The sequence below is a fragment of the Bos indicus genome, chromosome 28 (assembly GCF_029378745.1).
Source record: "Bos indicus isolate NIAB-ARS_2022 breed Sahiwal x Tharparkar chromosome 28, NIAB-ARS_B.indTharparkar_mat_pri_1.0, whole genome shotgun sequence".
NCBI lineage: Eukaryota > Metazoa > Chordata > Mammalia > Artiodactyla > Bovidae > Bos > Bos indicus.
The window spans coordinates 14,438,912-14,459,586 of NC_091787.1; the positions used below are offsets into that span (position 1 = coordinate 14,438,912).

General features: G+C 39.9%; 1 protein-coding gene and 1 long non-coding RNA gene across 12 annotated transcripts in view; one reads left to right on the forward strand and one right to left on the reverse strand.

Annotated features, from left to right (window-relative positions):
• Positions 1-20,064, forward strand: part of BICC1 (BicC family RNA binding protein 1) — a 347,294-nt gene extending 327,230 nt beyond the window's left edge. For 5 of the 6 annotated variants that reach the window (XM_070782051.1, XM_070782050.1, XM_070782054.1 and 2 more), the window contains exons 18-21: positions 1,569-1,725; positions 9,070-9,230; positions 11,823-11,922; positions 17,439-20,064. In XM_070782051.1, the coding sequence (XP_070638152.1) occupies positions 1,569-1,725; positions 9,070-9,230; positions 11,823-11,922; positions 17,439-17,569 (549 nt within the window). In that variant the 3' untranslated portion in view covers positions 17,570-20,064. Of the gene's footprint in view, positions 1-1,568; positions 1,726-9,069; positions 9,231-11,822; positions 11,923-14,712; positions 14,792-17,438 lie in introns of all 6 variants that reach the window. The other variant, XM_070782052.1, reaches the window with a different exon arrangement.
• The window catches only part of LOC139180388 (uncharacterized), a 466,644-nt gene continuing 458,865 nt past the window's right edge, over positions 12,897-20,675 (reverse strand). For 5 of the 6 annotated variants that reach the window (XR_011564644.1, XR_011564645.1, XR_011564643.1 and 2 more), the window contains 3 exons: positions 17,488-17,702; positions 15,557-15,736; positions 12,897-13,426 (listed from right to left, as the gene is read on the reverse strand). This is a non-coding gene — a long non-coding RNA (uncharacterized lncRNA). The remainder of the gene's footprint in view (positions 13,427-15,556; positions 15,737-17,487; positions 17,703-20,675) is intronic. The other variant, XR_011564648.1, reaches the window with a different exon arrangement.

Below are 20,675 nucleotides of genomic sequence, written 5' to 3' on the forward strand. Positions count from 1 at the left end.
GTGAACCATGAACTTCCAGTTGTTCAAGCTGGATTTAGGAAAGAGGGGAAGCAGAGATCAAATTGCCAACATCCATTGGATCATCGAAAAAGCAAGAGAGTTCCAGAAAAACATCTACTTCTGCTTTATTGATTACACCAAAGCCTTTGCTTGTGTGGATCACAACAAACTGGAAAATTCTTCAAGAGATAGGAATACCAGACCACCTGACCTGCGTCCTTAGAAATCTATATGCAAGTCAAGAAGCAACAATTAGATCTGGACATGGGACAACAGATTGGTTCCAAATAGGGAAAGGAGTACGTCAAGGCTATATATTGTCACCCTGCTTATTTAACTTCTAGGCAGAGTACATCATGCAAAATGCCAGGCTGGATGAAGTACAAGCTGGAGTCAAGATTTCTGGGAGAAATATTAGTAACCTCAGATATACAGATGACACCCCCCTTATGGCAGAAAGGGAAGAAGATCTAAAGAGCCTCTTGATGAAAGTGAAAGAGAAGAGTGAAAAAGTTGGCTTAAAATGCAACATTCAGAAAACTAAGATCATGGCATCTGATCCCATCACTTCATGGCAAATAGATGGGGCAACAATGGAAATAGTGAAAGACTATTTTTTTGGGCTCCAAAATCACTGCTAATGGTGAATGCAGCCATGAAATTAAAAGATGCTTGCTCCTTAGAAGAAAAGCCTATGACCAACCTAGACAGCATATTAAAAAGGAGAGATAATTAGTTTGTCGAAAAAGGTCCGTCTAGTCAAAGCTATGGTTTTTCCTGTAGTCATGTATGGATGTGAGAGTTGGACCATAAAGAAAGCTGAGCACCGAAGAATTGATGCTTTTGAACTGTGGTGTTGGAGAAGACTCTTGAGAATCCCTTGGACTGCAAGGAGATCAAACCATTCAATCCTAAAGGAAATCAGCCCTGAATGTCATTGGAAGGACTGATGCTGAAACTCCAGTACTTTGGCCACCTGATGCGAAGAACTGACTCATTTGAAAAGACCCTGATGCTGGGAAAGATTGAAGGCAGGAGGAGAAGGGGACAACAGAGGATGAGCGGTTGGGTGGCATTACTGACTTGGTAGACATGAGTTTGAGCAAGCTTCAGGTGCTGGTGATGGACAGGGAAGCCTGGTGTGCTACATACAGTCCACCGGGTCGCAAAGAGTCGGATGTGACTGAGTGACTGAAATGAACTCAGAACTCCTCTGCTCACCCTCTTATCAACACCTTCATAATGAAAGAAGAACACTTCACCATGTGCATATGACCAAGTGTCCTTGGTATTCTTGCCTGGAAAATCCCATGAACATAGGAGCCTGGTGGGCCACAGTCCATGGGATCGTGGAGAGTTGGACGTGACTGAGTGACTAACACTTTTGGTAGCTGGAATAAAAGACTATAAACAGGTCCCACACCCTGTTCTTGAGAATATGCATTTCTGGGTAACTGCCATGGCCAGCAACTGACATAGATGATAGGGGTCTAATGTGGGTTCTTTCTTCCTCCCACTCTGGGAAACTCACCTTATTAAGCATTTTCCCTGTGTGGCTTTGTTTACAGGGTTCATCAATGTCCCTCTCGAGGTCCAACAGTCGTGAGCACCTGGGAAGTGGAAGCGAATCTGACAACTGGAGAGACCGAAATGGAATAGGTCCTGCAAGTCATGGTGAATTTGCAGCTTCCATTGGCAGCCCCAAGCGTAAACAGAACAAATCAAGTGAGCTTTGACTTTTCGTCATGGTTTTAGATGTAATCTGCTTTTAATTTACTTGGTTTAGTGTGATGTTCAAGTATAAACTCTGGGCTTCATGCCTTTAAGAGTTTTGCATTACTCACATGTCACCTCCTCTGAGCAGCCTTCCCTGGTTTTCCCAGGGAAGCAGGCTGTTGGTTCTCCGCGTTCACCGCATTGCGTAAACGCTTGCGCTCTCGCATTTGTCTTAGTGAAGTGCAGTTATTTGCATAACTGTCTCTTTGTGTAGAACTGGAGATCCACAAGCCAGGGGATCTATTCATTCAGTAAACTTTATTGCCCATGCACCAAACATTCTTTAAGGCTGTGCCTTCTTTCTTTAAGTTGAAATATAGTTAGCATATAATATTATGTTTCAGGTATACAGTGTAAGTGAGTTTACATTTGCAGGCATTATGAAATGATCACCGTGATAAGTCTAGTAACTCCCGTACAGTTATTACAGTATTACTGACCATACTCCTTATGCTGGATGTTACATTCCTGTTGCTTTTTTATTTTATAACTGGAGGTTTGTACCTCTTAATCCCCTTCATCTGTCTCACCTCCCCAACTCCCTCTGGCAACCGCTCATTTGTTCTCTGTATCTTTGAGTCTGTTTTCACTTTGTTCTGTTTTTTTTAGCTTCCACATATAAGTGAGATCATACAGCACTTGTCTTTCTGTTTTTGACTTATTTCACTTAGCAGTATACCTTCTGGATCCGTCCATGTCGTTGCCCGTGGCAGGACTTCGTTTTGTGACTAATACATTATTGTATATACGCCTTTTATCCATTCATCTGTTGATGGACACTTAGGTTGCTTTTGTATCTTTGACTATTGTAAATAATGCTGTAGTCAACATAGGGGTGCATATATCCTTTTGAATGAGTGTTTTTGTTTTCTTTGGGCAAATACCCAGAAGTGAAATTGCCGGGTATGGCAGTTCTAGTTTTGATTTTTTAAGGAACCTCCATACTGTTTTCCATAGTGTCTGCACCAGTTTACAATCCCAGTTACAGGAGGCTATGCCTTATTTCTGAATTTGTTATTTCTTCCCAAATGTCTAACAGTGTCTGACACTGGGAGGTGCTCGGTAAATGTTTGTAGAATGAATATACAAATGAGTTATGCACACACAAGCATCAAGATGATGAGGAAAGGGCAGAAATGTAAAGGAATCGAGCAGAATGTGATCAAATTAACTCTGTCTTGGACAACAGAAGAAAGTCTTCCCGTGTGAAGAGAAGATTTTTCACGTTGACAAGATGTAGCTACATAAAAAGTTTAAAGCATAGGCTTTGAACAGATATGATTAAGACTCAGCATGAGTCAAGCGGTTGTGTCTGTAACAGCACCCACATGTCTGTATAAATAGGTCAACAGACAAGAACTGATGGAGGAATCACAAGATATGCCCCTGATGTCAAGTCCTGAAACACATCTCTTAGACTATTTGAAGAATACTTGGAGAAAGGTGATCTAAACGAGCATAGTAAACAGTGACAGCTGGTTGTTACCACCAATCAAGTGGGCCACGTTGTCAGAGTCTCAGATTTGGAGAAACAGGCCATGCTGTCAGCCAACTCCAGATTAGAAACCAGGGTCTATTCTTTTCTTACCACGTGTACTGTCGGTAGCCTCTGAAGTCTTCCAGTTCGTCCTGGGCTAGGTCACCCACCACTGACAGGAGGATGGAGCTGAGAGGCAGGCTGGGGCCAGACGGATAGCCAGGGTAGAAATTATCTCCGTTTTATCTTCCAGCATAAATTAGCTCTGTGCCTCTCCTCTGTCCTTATCCCCTTTCCTCTCACTTAACACTAGATAATTAAAATTGACTGTGCAAGTTAGCTGCATTGAAATTAAGGATTAGGGTTAAGATAGGGGATTCATTAATTTAAAAAGATTGATTAAAGAAGCACTGTTCTTTAGCTGTTGTCACATGTTTTAAGAGCCTGGGGTAACTACTGTAAGTAGTTAAGATAAAACCAAATTTTTTTTTAAAAAGCTGTGTACCATAATAAATATTTATCACTAAGAGTATTTTAAAATATTTTTAAACTTTTACTGATGTATTGTTTAATTCAGCATCTGTAAAGTATTATCATTTAAACACGAACAACAAAGCATGTCCTCAGTGTAAGAAAGGATGTAAATGTCTTTTTGTTGTTCAGTCCCTAGGTTGTGTCCAACTCTCTGCAACCCCATGGCCTCCTGCACGCCAGGCTCCTCTGCCCTCCACTATCTTCCAGAGTTTGCTCAGCTTCATGTCCATTGAGTCAGTGATGCCTTCTAACCATCTCATCCTCTGCCGCCCCCTTCTCCTTTTGCCTTCAGTCTTTACCAGTATCAGGGTCTTTTCCAGTAACTTGGTTCTTTGTATCAGGTGGCCAAAGTATTGAAGCTTCAGCTTCAGCATTAGTCCTTCCAATGACTATTCAGGATTGATTTCTTTGCTTGATCTCCTTGCTTTCCAAGGGGCACTCAAGTCTTCTCTAGCACCACTATTTGAAAGCATTAATTCTTGGGCATTCAGCATTCTTTATGGTCCATTTGTACATGATTACTGGAAAAACCAAGCTTGGCCTGTATGGACCTTTGTTGGCAAAATGATGTCTCAGCTTTTTAATGTGCTGCCTAGGTTTATCATAGCTTTCCTTCCAAAGAGCAAGCATCTTTTAATTTTATAGCTGCCAGTCACTGTCCGAAGTTATTTTGAAGCCCAAGAAAATAAAATCTGTCACAGCTTCTCATTTATTTGCCATGAAGTGATGGGACTGGATGCCATAATCTTAGCTTTTTTAATGTTAAGTTTCAGGCTAGCATTTTCACTCTCCTCTTTCACTCTCATCAAGAAATTCTTTAGTTCCCCTTCACTTTCTGCTATTGGAGTGGTTTTATTATCTGCATATCTGAGGTTGTTGATATTTCTCCCGGCAATCTTGATTCCAGGTTGTGAGTCATCCAGCCTGGCATGATGTACTTTAAATAGAAGTTAAATAAGCAGAGTGATAGTAGACAGCTTTGTCATACTCCTTTCTCAGTTTTGAATCAGTCAGTTCCATTGTTGTTTCTTGACCCACATACAGGTTTCTCAGGAGACAGGTAAGGTGGTCTGGTATTCCAGACTGGTATTAAGAATTTTCCAGTTTGTTATGATCCACACAGGTTAATGGATTTAGTGCAGTCAGTGAAGCAAAAGTACATGTTTTTCTGTAACTCCCTTGCTTTCTCTGTGATCCAATGAATGTTGGCATTTGATCTCTGGTTCCTGTGCCTTTTCTAAATCCAGCTTACACATCTGGAAGTTTTTAGTTCATATACTCCTGACGCCTAGCTTGAATGATTTTGAGCATTACTTTGCCTGCATGCAAAATGAGCAAGACTCTTGAGAGTCCCTTGGACTGCAAGGAGATCCAACCAGTCCATTCTGAAGGAGATCAGCCCTGGGATTTCTTTGGAGGGAATGATGCTGAAGCTGAAACTCCAGTACTTTGGCCACCTCATGTGAAGAGTTGACTCATTGGAAAAGACTCTGATGCTGGGAGGGATTGGGGGCAAGAAGAGAAGGGGACAACAGAGGATGAGATGGCTGGATGGCATCACTGACTCGATGGATGTGAGTCTGAGTGAACTCCGGGAGTTGGTGATGGACAGGGCGGCCTGGCGTGCTGCGATTCATGGTGTCGCGCAGAGTCGGACACGACTGAGCGACTGAACTGAACTGAACTGTACAGTAGTTTGAACATTCTTTGGCATTGCCTTTCTTTGGGATTGGAATGAAAACTGACCTTTTCCAGTCCTGTGGCCACTGCTGAGTTTTGCAGTTTGCTGACATGAGTGCAGCATGTTCCCAGCATCGTCTGGTTTAGGATTTTACATAGCTCAGTTAGAATTCTGTCACCTCTGTTAGTTTTGTTTGAGTAGTGCTTCCCATGGCCCACTTGATTTCCCACTCTAGGATGTCTGGCTCTAGGTGAGTGACCACACCATAGTGGTTATCCCACGTTTTTGTATAGTTATCCCACCTTTTCTATATAGTTCTGTGCTTTCTTGCCACCTCTTCTTAATTTCTTCTGCTTCTATTAGGTCCTCATCATTTCTGTCATTTATCCTGCCCATCCATGCATGAAATATTCCCATGATGTCTCCAATTTTCTTGAAGAGATCTCTAGACTTTCCCACTCTACTTTTTCCTCTACTTCTTTGCATTGTTCCTTTAAGAAGGCCTTCTTATCTCTCCTTGCTATTCTCTGAAACTGTGCATTCAATTGGGTATATTTTTCCCTTTAACCTTTGCCCTTTGCTTCTCTTCTTTCCTCAGCTATTTTTAAAGCCTACTCAGACAACCACTTTGCCTTCTTCCTTTTTTTACCTTTGGGATGATTTTGGTCACTGCCTCCTATACGATGTTACGAACCTCCATCCATAGTTCTTTAGGCGCTCAGTCTACCAGATATAATCCCTTGAATCTATTTGTAACCTCCACTGTATAATCATAAGGGATTTGATTTAGGTCATACTTGAATGTCTTAGTCATTTTCCCTACTTTCTTCAGTTGAAGCCTGAATTTTGCAATAAGGAGCTCATGATCTGAGCCACGGTCAGATCCAAGTCTTGTTTATGCTGACTGTATAGAGCTCCTCCATATTTGGCTGCAAAGAACATAGTCGGTCTGATTTCAGTGTTGACCATCTGGTGATGTCCATGGGTAGAGTCGTCTCTTGGGTTGTTGGAAATTGGTGTTTGCCGTGACCAGTGCGTTCTCTTGACAGAACTGTTAGCCCTTGCCCTGCTTCGTTTTGCACACCAAGGCCAAACTTGCTGTTGTTCCGGGTATCTCTTGCATTCTAGTCCCCTGTGATGAAAAGGACATTTATTTTTGCTGTTACTTCTGGAAGATCTTGTAGGTCTTCGTAAAATCGGTCAACTTCAGCTGCTTCGGCATCTGTGGTTGGGCATAGGCTTGGATTACTGTGATGTTGAATAGTTTGCCTTGGAAATGAACTGAGATCATTCTGTCATTTTTGAGCTTGCACCCAAGTACTGTGTTTCCAACTCTTTTGTTGACTATGATGGCTACTCCCTTTCTTCTAAGGATTCTTGCCCAGAGTAGTAGACATAATGGTCATCTGAATTAAATTCACCCATTCCCATCCATTTTAGTTCCCTGCTTTCTAAGATGTCATTGTGTACTAAGTCTTTAAAATATGGTGTGTTATTTCACATTTACAGAAAAATTTTAAGTTTCCACTAGCAGATTTCAGGTGTTCGATTGCCACAAGTTGCCAATGACTACTGTACTGATCAAAAAAGTTTTAGGTAATTTTCTTGACCCCCTTTTCAAAGTCACGAATATATAGGTTTTCTCTGGGAATCCCTGTTATACCAACTGTTCCACTGTTATTCTCGTTTTTAAAAATTTTTTATTGGAGTGCAGTTGCTTTACAATGTTCTGTTAGTTTCAGCTGCAGAGCACAGTGAATCAGTGATACGTATACATATACTTCCTCTTTTGGGGAATTTCCTCTAATTTAGGTTGCCACAGACCACTGAGTAAAGTTTACTGAGCTGTATAGTGGACTCTCATTAATTATCTATTTTATACATAGTATCAATACTGTATGTATGTCAGTCCCAATCTCCCAGTTCATCCCATCACCCTCCACTCCTTCCTCGGTGTCCATACATTTGTTCTCTACATCTGTGTCTCTATTTCTGTTTTGCAAAAAAGATCATCTGTACCATTGTTTTAGATTCCACATATATGCATTAATATATATGATATTTGTTCTTCTGACTTACTTCACTCAAAATGATAGTCTCTAGGTCCATCAGTATCTTTATATATGATCCAATTTTGTTCCTTTTTGTGGCTGAGTAATATTCCATTGTATATATGTACCACATTTTGTTTATCCATTCCTCTGTTGATGGACATTGAGGTTGCCTTTTTTCCCCTTAAAGAGAGTAAATTTATCATTGGGACAGCAAGTTGTATGGTCAGCCAGCCTGCTTCCGTTTTGTCAAGTCCAGGAGTCGCTCCAGTGCAATCATCATACTCGGTTTTGTATCAGCTTTGAACCACTACCTCACTGGTCATTACTCCTCAGTCTTTTTAGTGATTCTGGGGTCTTACCTTCAATTGGTGGAGTGTTCCAGGGCTCAGGGCCTCTTCACTTTGGTCCTAGATCCTTTCCCCTACATATTCTTCCCCAAAGAGATAAAACATCTGTTTTTAAAAGAAAGAGAAACCTTATGAAGAAATTCCTTCCACTTGAGACCTATCTAGGACTTCTGAGCCAGGAGATGAAAACAACCAGAGAAAATGATGAGTGGCCATACAGAACATTCTTAGATTTGCTGAATGCATTGATCCTAGAGGAGATTAGATGGATCTTATTAGCTCGGTGAGTGTCCTCTGCCCTCATCTCTCTGGGAATCCTTGCCAAAGCAGCATCTTTGGTAGAATTCCCAAAGGGAGGAGAGTTAATTGTTGATTAGAGGGACAGGAATGGCTGCACAGCTCTGCTAGATTCTCCAAAGCTGCCCTTGCACGGTGTGTGGGTATCTGGTCAAATACTTGGTATGGCTCATTAGTCTGTCACCCAGCTGTGCATGCCATTGGGTCTGAGAACCACAGACAATACGTAGAAATCTTTACCCGCCAGATCAGGAGGAGAATCCAGGCAAAGTTTGAAATGTCTTAGAATTTCCCCTAAGAGGTGGATATGTTTGTTGTAAGTTAAACGCAGGAACTCCAGCATCATTCTTTTCATTTCACATGTTCCTCTTCATTTTGGAGCACTCTATTTCAGGAACTCATTGCCCAGTTATGTTGGAGGGAAATGGGATTTATATGTGGTAATATCACAGAATTTCTTTGACCATAGGAAAGCACAAGTGTGGATACAGAGGCCCAGCCTGCATGCAAGAGGAGCCCGTAACTTTCCTTACCTTTATTGTGTCCTAGGGATCTTCCTTCCAATTCCTCATTTAATTCACATCAAATCAATTATAAAGAGCAAATGTTTCTGAATGCTGAGGGAGAATATGATTAATGATTATTAACTACAGAGACATTGTTGCTGAATTGCTGTCTCCCAAGTGTACCATTTTAAATGGCAAGAGCCTCCCTGAAAGCAATTACCAGCATTTCCTTAATGAAAAGCCAATGTTTCAGTAAAGGATTTGCTGTGTTTCTGTAGCAACTGCTCTATTCAGCCCAAAACAATGAATCTGAAATATTTGAGTGATTAAAACTTTTAATTAAACCGTCTTCTCTCTGGGCATTCCCACTTCACGCCTGTCTCTGCTCTGCCTTCAGCGGAACACTATCTCAGCAGCAGCAATTACATGGACTGCATTTCCTCGCTGACAGGAAGCAACGGCTGCAACCTGAGCAGCTCTTTCAAAGGCTCTGACCTCCCTGAGCTCTTCAGCAAACTGGGCCTGGGCAAATACACAGACGTCTTCCAGCAACAAGAGGTCAGTCGGTATTTATTTTCCCAGGCGTCTTTGTCTTGGTTGTATGTATGATGACTTCTAGAAGGAAATCCCTCATTGACCTATGACTGTGCTTTCACTGAGCATTTATTCAAGTCTCATAGCTTGTTTTTGCCAAGAAAATTGTCATTTCTAGTTTATTTAGTGCAACTGGTAAACACAGGATGGCAGAAATAGAGGAAATTGTGCTTGCAGAAACACACACAGCTATCCTTCGCCAGTTTTAGCTAAAAGACCTGATGAGTGTTGTGATTCACATTAACTTCTGACTCGTACTTTCCTGAAGGTTGGCAGCAACTCTATATTTAAGAAGATTTTGTTCTTTCATCATTGTTATCTTTATTTGTGGCACTTAAAAGTTAATAGCATCTGAAATAAATAACCATAGTTATTTTTTGACGCCATCCTAATTATATTACGGAAGAGTGATCTCATAGAATATAATGTGCTTTTTATAGATGTTAACTTATTAATTTACTGTTTGGGTTTTGTCTGAACTGAGACAGAACTAAGATGTCTTCTGAAACATCTCTACCATGGATTTTGGTCAAACTGATCAGCCATGGCCATGATGCACTGGCATAAGGAGAAGACCCCCTAAGCATGGTTCTTTCTAATCATGTTGTCATGTTGTCAAGGCACCAGAAACTATTCAGAGAATAGTTCTCTAAATGTATCTATTTTCCAAATCCTGACATCATCCAAGTTTCATGCTAGTTGGCTTTACTTTATGGGAAGAGCATATGCCAGTAATTCCCTGGCATGCATTAGTCAAAGAATCTATGATTTTTATTAGGCACTTTATAGCATAAATTTAATGTATTGTCCATAATTTAAGTTTAATTGCTGAACTTTTTTGTTCTTTTCACACTCCCCAAATGTTGTCATGTGTATTTTGGACTTTAGGACAACTATTTTGTTTCCTTTTTTCTAAATCTAGATTAGTATTCATGTAGCCAAAGATTTTCTAAGTTGAATAACACATTCATCATCTGTGCACTAAAGACCTGCATTTATTTACTTAGTCTTGCTGGTTGGATGCAGGTGGCTAATTGAGAAGCTCAAAGCTGAGGAGTTTTAACTTGTTCATGCACATCAGGTTTTAGAAATAAGTAACTAGATGGTATTTGGTGATACCCTGGGTTTGTTTTTAATCTGTATTTCCTATTTGAAGATGCACATAAATTAATTTAATATGGGTGCTTGCTATCTAGTTACTTCAAAAAGGAAGAAAACATAATGTCATACTGGCAAACTGCAACCTGCTGCCTAATTTTGTAAATAAAATTTTGTTGGAACACAGCCATACCAACTCAGTGACTTCATATTGCCCATGATTGCTTTTGAGCTAAATCAATGGAGTTTGAGTACTTGCAACAGAGACAGTATTGGCCTGGTGAGCCTAAACTAGTTATTCTCTGGCCCTTTAAAAAGAGTTTGAGGATCCCTGTGTCTTCACTGGATAGAATTGCTAAAAAAAAAAATATCTCCAGACCTGTTGCAAATGATAAATGAAAGGGATTTTCAAGATCTGGATGTAACCTTCAAAATCAAAACAGAAAATTTCAAATTAATTGCTATATAATTTGAATAAAAAGTGTATTTTACTAGTTTCAGGTGTGTTGAAATTTGGTACTGTTCTCTTCATATAGGATATTTTCTCATATACAGATATGACTTAACAGGAATCCCCCATTAAGTAACCATGTGAGATTTAATATATTGTAAGCAGGATGAAGATTAGCAACTTTCATAGATGATACGTCTGAATACATTATTGCTAACCATAGCTGCTGACTATTTTACCCCTTTAGCGAACACACTTCATTATATCTAGGATCATGTTTAATGCCCCGAACAACCCTGTGAGGTATCATCAACCCTGAGTGCCCACAACGAGTAATTGCAGAATCAGAACTTGAACCCAAGCCTCTCTGGCTTCAGAGCCCATTGCCTTTCTGCCCCTCTAGTGGTTTTCAAGGCAGGATGGGATTATTGGGGTGGTTCCCTCCACACATTTTTGCCGATGCCAGGAAGTACAATTATACTGTCTCTTGGAATACTTCATATATGCCACTCTCAGAGATGGTCAGCTGGACTGAGCCAAGGGAATCATGGGTCTGAGTTACACTGTGAATTCTGCTCTCATTTTTATGTAGAGCACACTTAGAGATACACTATATGGTATTATTCAGTCCCTTTTAATGGAGATATACTTACCTGAGTCAGAATCTAAAACTAAGAAATGTTTTCTCTCTTCTGGACGGGTATATATTCTTTATCAGGGCATGAAAAACTGTGCCATTTCTTTTTCCCTTTTTGCTTTGGCTTCCAGGATGCTAAGACCTAAGTGTGTTGCAGTAAGACTAAGTATACAGAGTCTTCTGCTAGAATCATCGGTTTCATTTGACCACCTTTATGACCTAACTGTTGTCCCTTCGGTGGTGGTTGTACCACGACCATTGTTCTTTGGAAGCCGGCAAAGCATAATAAGTATAGCAGTTGGTTGAACTTATACCAAGGAAGAACTAAGCACTTACTATATTGACCATAGATTTACTTGTTCACCCACAGATCGATCTTCAGACATTCCTCACTCTCACAGATCAGGATCTGAAGGAGCTGGGAATCACGACTTTTGGTGCCAGAAGGAAAATGCTGCTTGCGATCTCAGGTGAATATAACTGTTCTTCTTTATATCTTAAACCTGGAGACTCTCTGCCATGGTCTCAGCCAGTGAGGCTGGTTCTGCTTCCTACCTGGCAGCTTTGTGGTTGTGGTTTCAGAGTGTTTTTCCACTAACAGTGTAACAGATGCTGAGGGTACCCCCACCCCTTCACCAAGGCACTGCCTGAAAACCTGCCTTGACTAGTGTCATCCCTGAAAACAGATCTCTTTCGAGAGATCTAACCAGAATTTCCCTTTGCAGAACATGGGGATGGAGGAGCAGTTTGAATCTCTGTGTTGCAGTTGTGTTAAGTGCTAATCATTGGGTTCATGAGTAACTATTCTGGATTGGCTGTCATGCTTTAAATACACGTGTCCTTGTAGAGCAGCTGAGATCATTGCAGCAGAGAGAAAGAAAATGTTCTTCGGTACAGCTGGAACCTGGCAGTATTTCTTGTCTTAATGCTTTTTAACTTTCCCCAAAGCTTTAACAGAATTTGCGAGTCACAGAAGAGGGTAGTATCCTGAAAGCAGTCACAGAATGAAGGAAAGTGTGAAGGTCTGTCTCCCAGACCACTGCCTTTGTTCATCTTTCGCGTGTTCTGTGTGTAAGAAAATGCTGTGCATGTTTACTAGGTACCTCTCATGTGAAAGGAATGGCCAAGAGTCCTATGAGTGTAAGCCAAGAGTCATAACAGTGTACCTCAAAAAGGTGTTCAGAGAAACATGAGGAAGAAATTTGGGAGGCAACAAAACAAGGTTATGGAAGATTTTCTGATTAAGTTCATGAATGCCAATTTTATATGTGTGCCAGTCTCTTAAAAAGAGACAGCAAGGGCAGAAGCCAAATGTTAGGTGTGATGAGAAACTTATGTTGCTTTTTCAAAACACCAAATTTGCAGGCTATGCCTTTGAGGCCAGCAGTGGCATCCAACTGGTGAAAGTTCTTTATAAACAATATTCGCTAATCAAATCATCAAATGAAATTAAAAGCCTCAGTGCTTTTCCATTTTATTTTAGCAGCAGATTGCTTTTCCATTGGATTATAGAAGCAGATCAACCCCACCGACCTCCCCACAGGAAATCTTATATACAGACCTAATATCCGAAGCAGATATAAGCAGAATAGTCTTGAAATGGGGTAGAAACTGAGCTACTGAGCAGCCTGGTAGGCCTCTCCATGGATAGAGCTCTGTACATAACAGTCTGAGAAGTCTTCTTGCCCGCTGTGTACTGAAGCAGCTGCACTGATGGAGCTCCATAGGGTGGCCACTGTTTTTCTTGTTCACTCGTAAAATTAGCTTGGTTATAGTGGAAGGAACACTGTTCACATAAGGAGATCCGAGATTTGCCTCTCCAAGTCATACACCCTTGGGTGAGTTTCCAGATCTCTTTTGATTTTGGTTTCTTAATCATGAAGATAGACTGGAGTATATGATCATGTCAGGTCACCTTCCAGTTCTAATATCTGTCCTTCCGTATGGTATATCATCAGACACAGTGAAGATAACCTACAATTTTAACAATATGTATCATTAGTAGGGTACTCCCCTTTGTTTTTTTTTTTTTTAACTATATGTGGCAGTAGGATAGTTTTCAACTTGTTTACCCGAAAGCTAAGTTTCAGAAGGCTACTTCTGGACCCAAATTAACTTCATATATTTTTTATGTTTCTTTTATTAATTTGAAAATGAAATTAATATACTACTTGGAACTTTATTAACTCAATCACCATGTCTATACTGTGGGGCCGCACATTTATACCACAGAAGTGTATGTTTCAGAACTCTATACTTTTTCACTAGAGGTCTGTGGAATGTCTGTGACTGTATAATGAAAATTAAGTCGTTCCTTTGTGCAGCAACCCAATTCCAAACTGTAAAGCTTCCAGCAACAAGCAGATGTCTCTAAATGTTTTCATAGATTCCAGGCAGATCATCAGTACTTGTACTCTGGAATACATTGGTGGTGATTCTGGGTCGGTTTTGGTGTGGGCGGTGGGGGGGGACTAGGGTGCAAAACATGAGGGGTTTTCAGTTCTCATTTAAGAAAAATGATTTCTCGAGTCATCGTCTTCAGTGTGGTTCTAACTGAGGTTATATCCTGCTTCTACAGACTGCTTCTCTCAGTGGGGTTCACAGGTCCTCTTGCTTTTAAAGGGAATTAGAAACTTTGAATAAGATACCTTATGAATGCTCTGTACAGCAGGAAGTGTTTGATTATTATAAGGGTGATTTTGGTGAGTGCATTTGTTTGAACCTGGTAAATCATTTTCTCTGCAGGGAGTAAGTTTTTGAGAAACCCTTCATTGAAAAGCTTCTTTTTCCAATTCAGTTCCTCTGATAACAAAGACATTCATTTAAAGTCTCAGGACACTTCACTTCCAGATAGACGCAGGGTAGCAGGGAGGCCTTAGCGTCTGTCTTGTGGTTACATAGGTTGGCTAGATACAGAGTTTGCTCAAATTACTTTTTAAAATTTTTGTAGATTTTTAACTTATAATTGAGTTGTTCTTTCAGTACTGGGTTTTGGTTTGCTTTTAATCTTGGGCCAGAAGACACATATTTTAATATTACAGGAGGAGATGAGATTCCTCTCCTCTAGAGATGGGTCAGAGAAAACAATTTTTGCCTCCAAATACATGATTTTTGGAAGATTCATGGATTTCTCTCTGAGTATGGTAGTGATTGGTTAACTAAACGTACAGGGACTATGCGACAGGAAGTGTAGCATCCTGTTGACAGGCTTTCCACCACAGCCTCAGGTAGATCTAACATTTCCCGACCTATTCTTTTAGTTTGTGACTCTGTTCAGATCCGCAACAAGATCCTGAGAGCTGCCAGGATTGTGTGAACCTTGGAATTTCAAAGAAAAAGGTTGGTATTTTCTCAAACTATCCCTTAGGCTTACTGAAAAAAATCAGAAGAGGGAGCTTGCTTTTTAATTTAAAAAACAAAAACTAAAGTCTCTTCAGTAGGACTTTGATCCTTGATAATCTCTCTTAAAAGATTTCTCTCCCTGCTTCACACTTGGAATATCTCTATGTATGTACTCTTAGAAATTACATCTTTAGGGAATGGCTGAAATCTTCATGATCATTTATTCTCTCAAAAATCTAGTTGATGTGACTTTTCAGAATGAAGTTTTCAATGTCTATTAAAATTTTTTGTCTTCAATGGCCCAATTATTCTCCATGAGCATCTGAAAACAGTGTTTGATCTAACTCCTTTCTTTTCCTTCCCTGTAGTGGGGGAATGAATGTCCTCCTGACTCATGGGTTCTTGCCCCCAAAGAAAATGGAGGCCAAAGAAAGTCTCCTATCTGAAGGTGATAAAACTTTTCCAGGCTGTGTTTAAGGGGAATCATTTATTTTTAACTCTGCTATAAGTTTGCCTTTAAATATATTCAATTCTGTCTTGAATTGTGATTTTATATATTGTTTTTAAAATGAGATACATGTAATAGGAATGTTACTGCTACTGTCTTTCTGTAGGAACTTGAGACAGTAGCCATCTGTATGCATGTCTGCATGTGTCTATTGCTTGTAATATTTTCCTTGCTTCTTTATTTTCTAAGCTTTGTTTTTCTATTTAGAAAGTAATTTTGGTACAGATATAAATTATGAAGGAAAGCTCTGTTACCTGGCATACCTGGAACTACCAGTTTCTCAACTTTGTACTCCTGATACCTCAGGTGGTCTCTGCCCAATGGATGGATCACAGCAGCTGGTGGCAGAGTCCTTTGCATCAGGCAGGCAGGGTTTCAGCTCTGTCACCAACAGCCACGTGGGCAAGTTACTTTGTAAAACGCAACTTTCTTACCTGTAAAATTGAGGATAGTAATACTGTCTGCCCCTAAAGGAGGAGTTAAATAGCACGCAATGAATGTAGGCTGTGATAAATCACTGTTGTTTCTCTTCTCCCCTAAGACCTAAACGTGCACAGGAACGGCGTGTCTCCGCTCTTGCATCACCCCTGAGACACTCAGTTACATTTTGGAAAGCAAGTGGGGTGAAATGTTAAGGGTTCTGGTCCCTCTTCAAGAACTTGGGAGACAAGAGTGTATCTGGCCATATGGCTGTCCCTGGCCACCTCGGACCCCCTGCCACCTGCTTGAGTCTGTTCTCATCCCCAGCATTCCTGTAGCAAGCCGTAGCTTTCTGTAACCTCAGAATTTAGAATGGGGTTGTGTGCGTGTATATGGTTGAAGAAGTTCTGTGTACTACGCAGATTATTAAAGGTACTGAATCAGGTGCTTCACCATCCTCCTAGAGAAAGACAACAGCTTTAAGCATATGAACTATTTAATCTGTATATTTGAGATAGAATAAATCTGAAGATACATTTGACCCTTGAACCACACGAGAGTTAATCCTCATGTAACTGGCTTATAGTCACCTTTGTATCCACAGTTTCTTTGCAGTTTCCACCCGGCCTGTAATACTGTAGTACTTACTGTTGAAAAATACCCTTCTCTAAGTAGACCCACTCTCTTCAAATCCGCGGTATTCAGGGTCAGCTGTATCTGCATTTGGTGGCTATCAGAAACACTGCTTTCTAGTCTGACAATTCTGTGTACTTGTGTGTATTCATTAGTAATAATTACATCCGTTGACTTGAGGATTTGTGAATGTGTGTATGGAGGGGAGGACAGGACACTGTATAGTCATGAACAGGTAGGCTGCTTCAATTTTTCACTATTCTGATTAATAATTTTTAGTTGGGAAAAGAAACTAAACAGCACTCTGGTTCAAAACTAAATTATATAAAACTAAATTCCAGGATCTTATTAGTTTTTCCCTGAAAATCTGGATTCACGTATTGGTTGTTTTCAATTGTATTAATTTCCTTAACTGTTGCTGTTTTTACTAAGTTGATTTTTTATTCAAAGAAACCTCTCACTGATATATTTCTTCATATAATTCTTTCTGACTCGAGGAGTGTAGGCATCGTGAGTCAGTGGAGCCACCAGGCTGTGGCTTAACACGTCACCGCTTTTTAAGTAGTCTCGTGTTTAGGTACGAGGTCCTCTTTTCATGTCTGACTTAAATAATTTAATGATCACTCTGTTTGACATGGATGAGTCTAATGAGCTGTAATAATGTTCTATGTCACTGGGTAGTACATCCTGTCATGTACCTTCCACCAACTTTGATGGCCCCCCTCCCTTTGCCTCTGAAAGGACATTTAGGGTAGGTCAAACTATTTTGTATATTTGGGCTTGAAAGGGTTCTGAGAATGATATATTCCCCAGAGAGTTTCTAAACTGCAGTAAAATGATTTGCTGTCCTTGGTTCTCTCAGCTACACATGCTGCCTTTCATATCAGACTTTTGATTTTGAGCATTTCAAAAATGTCTTGATGGTCAACTTAAAGGTTTTCCTTTTGCTACCTACCGGACTCCGCCCCCCCCCACCCCCACCCAAACCTACTGCATCACCATTTTCTGAGCTCTTCTGCCCAGTCCTGAAGACTTTAGAACTTCTCCCTTGGGTTCCTAATAAGTCTCTGTTTCTCTCTCCAGAACTAAATAAAAACCGAAGAAAGCTCTTTGAACCGCCAAATACACGCACCTCTTTCCTGGAAGGTGGAGCAAGTGGGAGGCTACCCCGTCAGTATCACGCGGACATTGCTAGCGTCAGTGGCCGCTGGTAGCGGTGCCCTCCAGGCATGTGCCCTCCAGCTGTCAAGCTGGATGCAGGAGATCTGTGAACGGCCTTCACTGCACACCGTCCTCAGCATTCTGGGTGTCTGGTATCAGGACCAAAGCATCTTATTCACGCCTGAACTTTGTGCCAAGAAGGAAGAAAAGAGAGAAGATGTTCTTATGTCATCATACCAAATGCCACATGAGGATTACTTTTTTTCCCTAATGGCAACTGGACAGAATTTGCAATATGGGGGTAGGGCTTTATTTCCTCTTTTTATTTACCTATATAACATATGCACTGATTTTTTACTTAACATGAAGGATGAGTTGACATCTGGGATGCCAGAAAACACAGAAGTTATTTTGTTTGCTTGTTTTAGTATTTGGGGATTTTTTTTTTTTAATAATCAAAGTGGAATTTTCTGGTACTGCTTTAAAATAATTATTGAGGTCTTTCAGCACTTTACACTTTCTAATTTCTTGTCCTGTGGAAATTATCTCTCTCTCATTTTTATGTCACCTGATGTATTGGTACAAATCAGATTTAGTCACATTTTTCTGACTGCGTTAAACTTTTATTTGAAATAGTACTGGATTATTAGTTTTTGTGCAGAGTATTCTGTGACTTTGGGAAACCTAAGTGACTCCCCTTGGTTATGGACCGGTTCTGTTCATTTATGTCAACATCCTAGAAATACTTTATAATGAACCAAGTTCACTGGAACAGGTGCGAGCAAAGAAAGACCAAATGGACTTTGCAATATTAACCCTTTGCAGTCATCATATTTAGCTGCTGCCTTTATTGCTAAAGTGATTTTAATGGTTGTCTGAAGGCAAAGGGCTATTTTTAGTATACTGCCACTAAAGGACACTTATTTATATCAAACTTTTATTTTTTAGATATTATAAGCATACAGTACATAACTGATTAAATTGATATCTACTAGAGATTTATGGTAGAGAATGGACGGCATTCAATAACTGGAGCCCTAGATTGTCACTTTATTTAAAAAAGACAAATAATCATCTGACAAGACAGCACTGTTGCCATGAGGAGGAAAAATACATTACTGTCCTTGTGTACACATTAGCTGTGCTCCATATGGTCATAGGACTTTCCTAAAACCATATCAGTCTGCTTGAAGTAGACTTGGGTTTCTTGAGACTGGAAAGGTTTTATTTAAGTCTCTATCTAGGGTGACAGTTTATAAAGACAGCAGAGTTCTGAAGGAGGAAAAATAAGACTTCTGTAAGCGGCTAAACTCATTGTAACAATCTTGATACTGTGAAAGTCCAAGAAATCAGGCAACGTTGTTTTCTGGGTCTTTTCAGACATCTTTTTGTGGATTTATGAAGGGTTTTCAATCCATGAAGACAATCACTAAGTGCCTCTCTTTCTTCAAAGCAATATTATTTCCAAGTGTATGAATTTGTTGGAAAACTTTCCCATTAGGAATGTGGTGACTTCCCTGTACTGTAATGCCTTATTTATGTTCAGTATTCAAGACTTTCTTCTGCATGGACATAAACCACTGCCGAGTGCTCTCCCAGAAAGCGTTAGAGTCATACACACAACTGGGGACTTTCGTACAAATGTGGGGTAAGAAATACTTGGCTAATCGTTAAAGTAAGAACAAAACCCAAGAGAGAAATATTGCACGCAGAAAAATTTTCACTTAAAAAGTACTGGTTACCTTGAAGGCATAGGTAACGGGCCTGTCATAAAGTTATCAATTATAATAGCACTAAGGGGATGTCCATTTCTAAAAGGAACTGTATCTACTTATGGATGTAGAACTAAATTGTTCCCTTTGCAAACAGAACGGAATCATCCTGCACACAGGGAGCATGGATGCAGGTCAGCACATGGAGCTCCCTGACATATACGGCTATATGAACACATCATGCCACACATTCAGCATACAATAAGAATTCCAGATTTGTTTCCTGTGCAAAAATACAGTGCTCTAAATGTTATCATTTCTTTAATAAGATCTTGGCCCCCACAAAACAGTCATTTGGAGTCTTTTCCCAACTCTCCACCATGCATTTGCAACAGGAGGAAGACGGAATGAATTTGCAGTATTGAGTGGATATAGGTTTTATGAACAGTGCTTTGATATTATGCCAAAGGGAAAACTCTCCCAATTAAACCTAGATTAAATAGAGTGGCTAAAAAAAATAAAAACACTGGAAATTACTCTTCTCACTTTCTCGATGCAATGAAGGGAATATGACACTACAGTATACCATGTTGTCAGTGTTATATGATGCACAAAATATTTGGATTATTTGAATAAATGTTTTTAATCGATCTGTGCCTTAATAGTGACCGGTTATCTGTAAATATAGAACAGATACAGATTGTATTTTTGTGTGGGTTTTTGTCCTTTTAGTGATTTTTTTTTAAAATGAGAGATGGAATTAAACATTGAAAATGGGAATTTTTCTAATCAGTTGTTATATGAAAAATAAATTTATATAACCCCTTTGTATTGCCCTTGCTACATGAAATGTGTCTTTGTTTTCTAACTTTTCTATTCTCAGCAGAATTGAAAGACATTTCTGCAAGTTGAATTAAATATCCACTGTCCATACTCTTGTTTTGCATTGACAGTCCTCATTTTCAGCAAAAAACGAAGGCACTTTATTTTAGCCAGAGAATCCAGCACCAGTAATCATCAATCATTTTTTCTGTGCTCACCAATAGGTACATATATAAAGAGTAAGATGATGAAACAGGTTTTATTCTTGTTCATTCTTCTTTTTTAAAAATACAGACTTCAGTGTATGATCGCTTTGACAACCTCATCCATCAGCAAAGGAGCTCCTTACTAAAGTGAAGCTGGGCTTTCTGACCCAGGTTCTCATTTCAGAGACTGACTGTGCCAGCATACTGAATGGTTATTCTGCCCTGCTCTGAGATCGTGTCTGAACTTACTCTCAAACAGAATGGATACTGGACTATTAATTCTAGATTTGTCTAAATCTCAGAGAAACCCTGGCCCTCCACCCATTATACTCCCAGAATTATCCCCAATTACCTGTGCTGGTGGTTCTTAAAAATTGTTTCTAGCACAATAGTTCTTTTGATAACTGAAATATTACTGT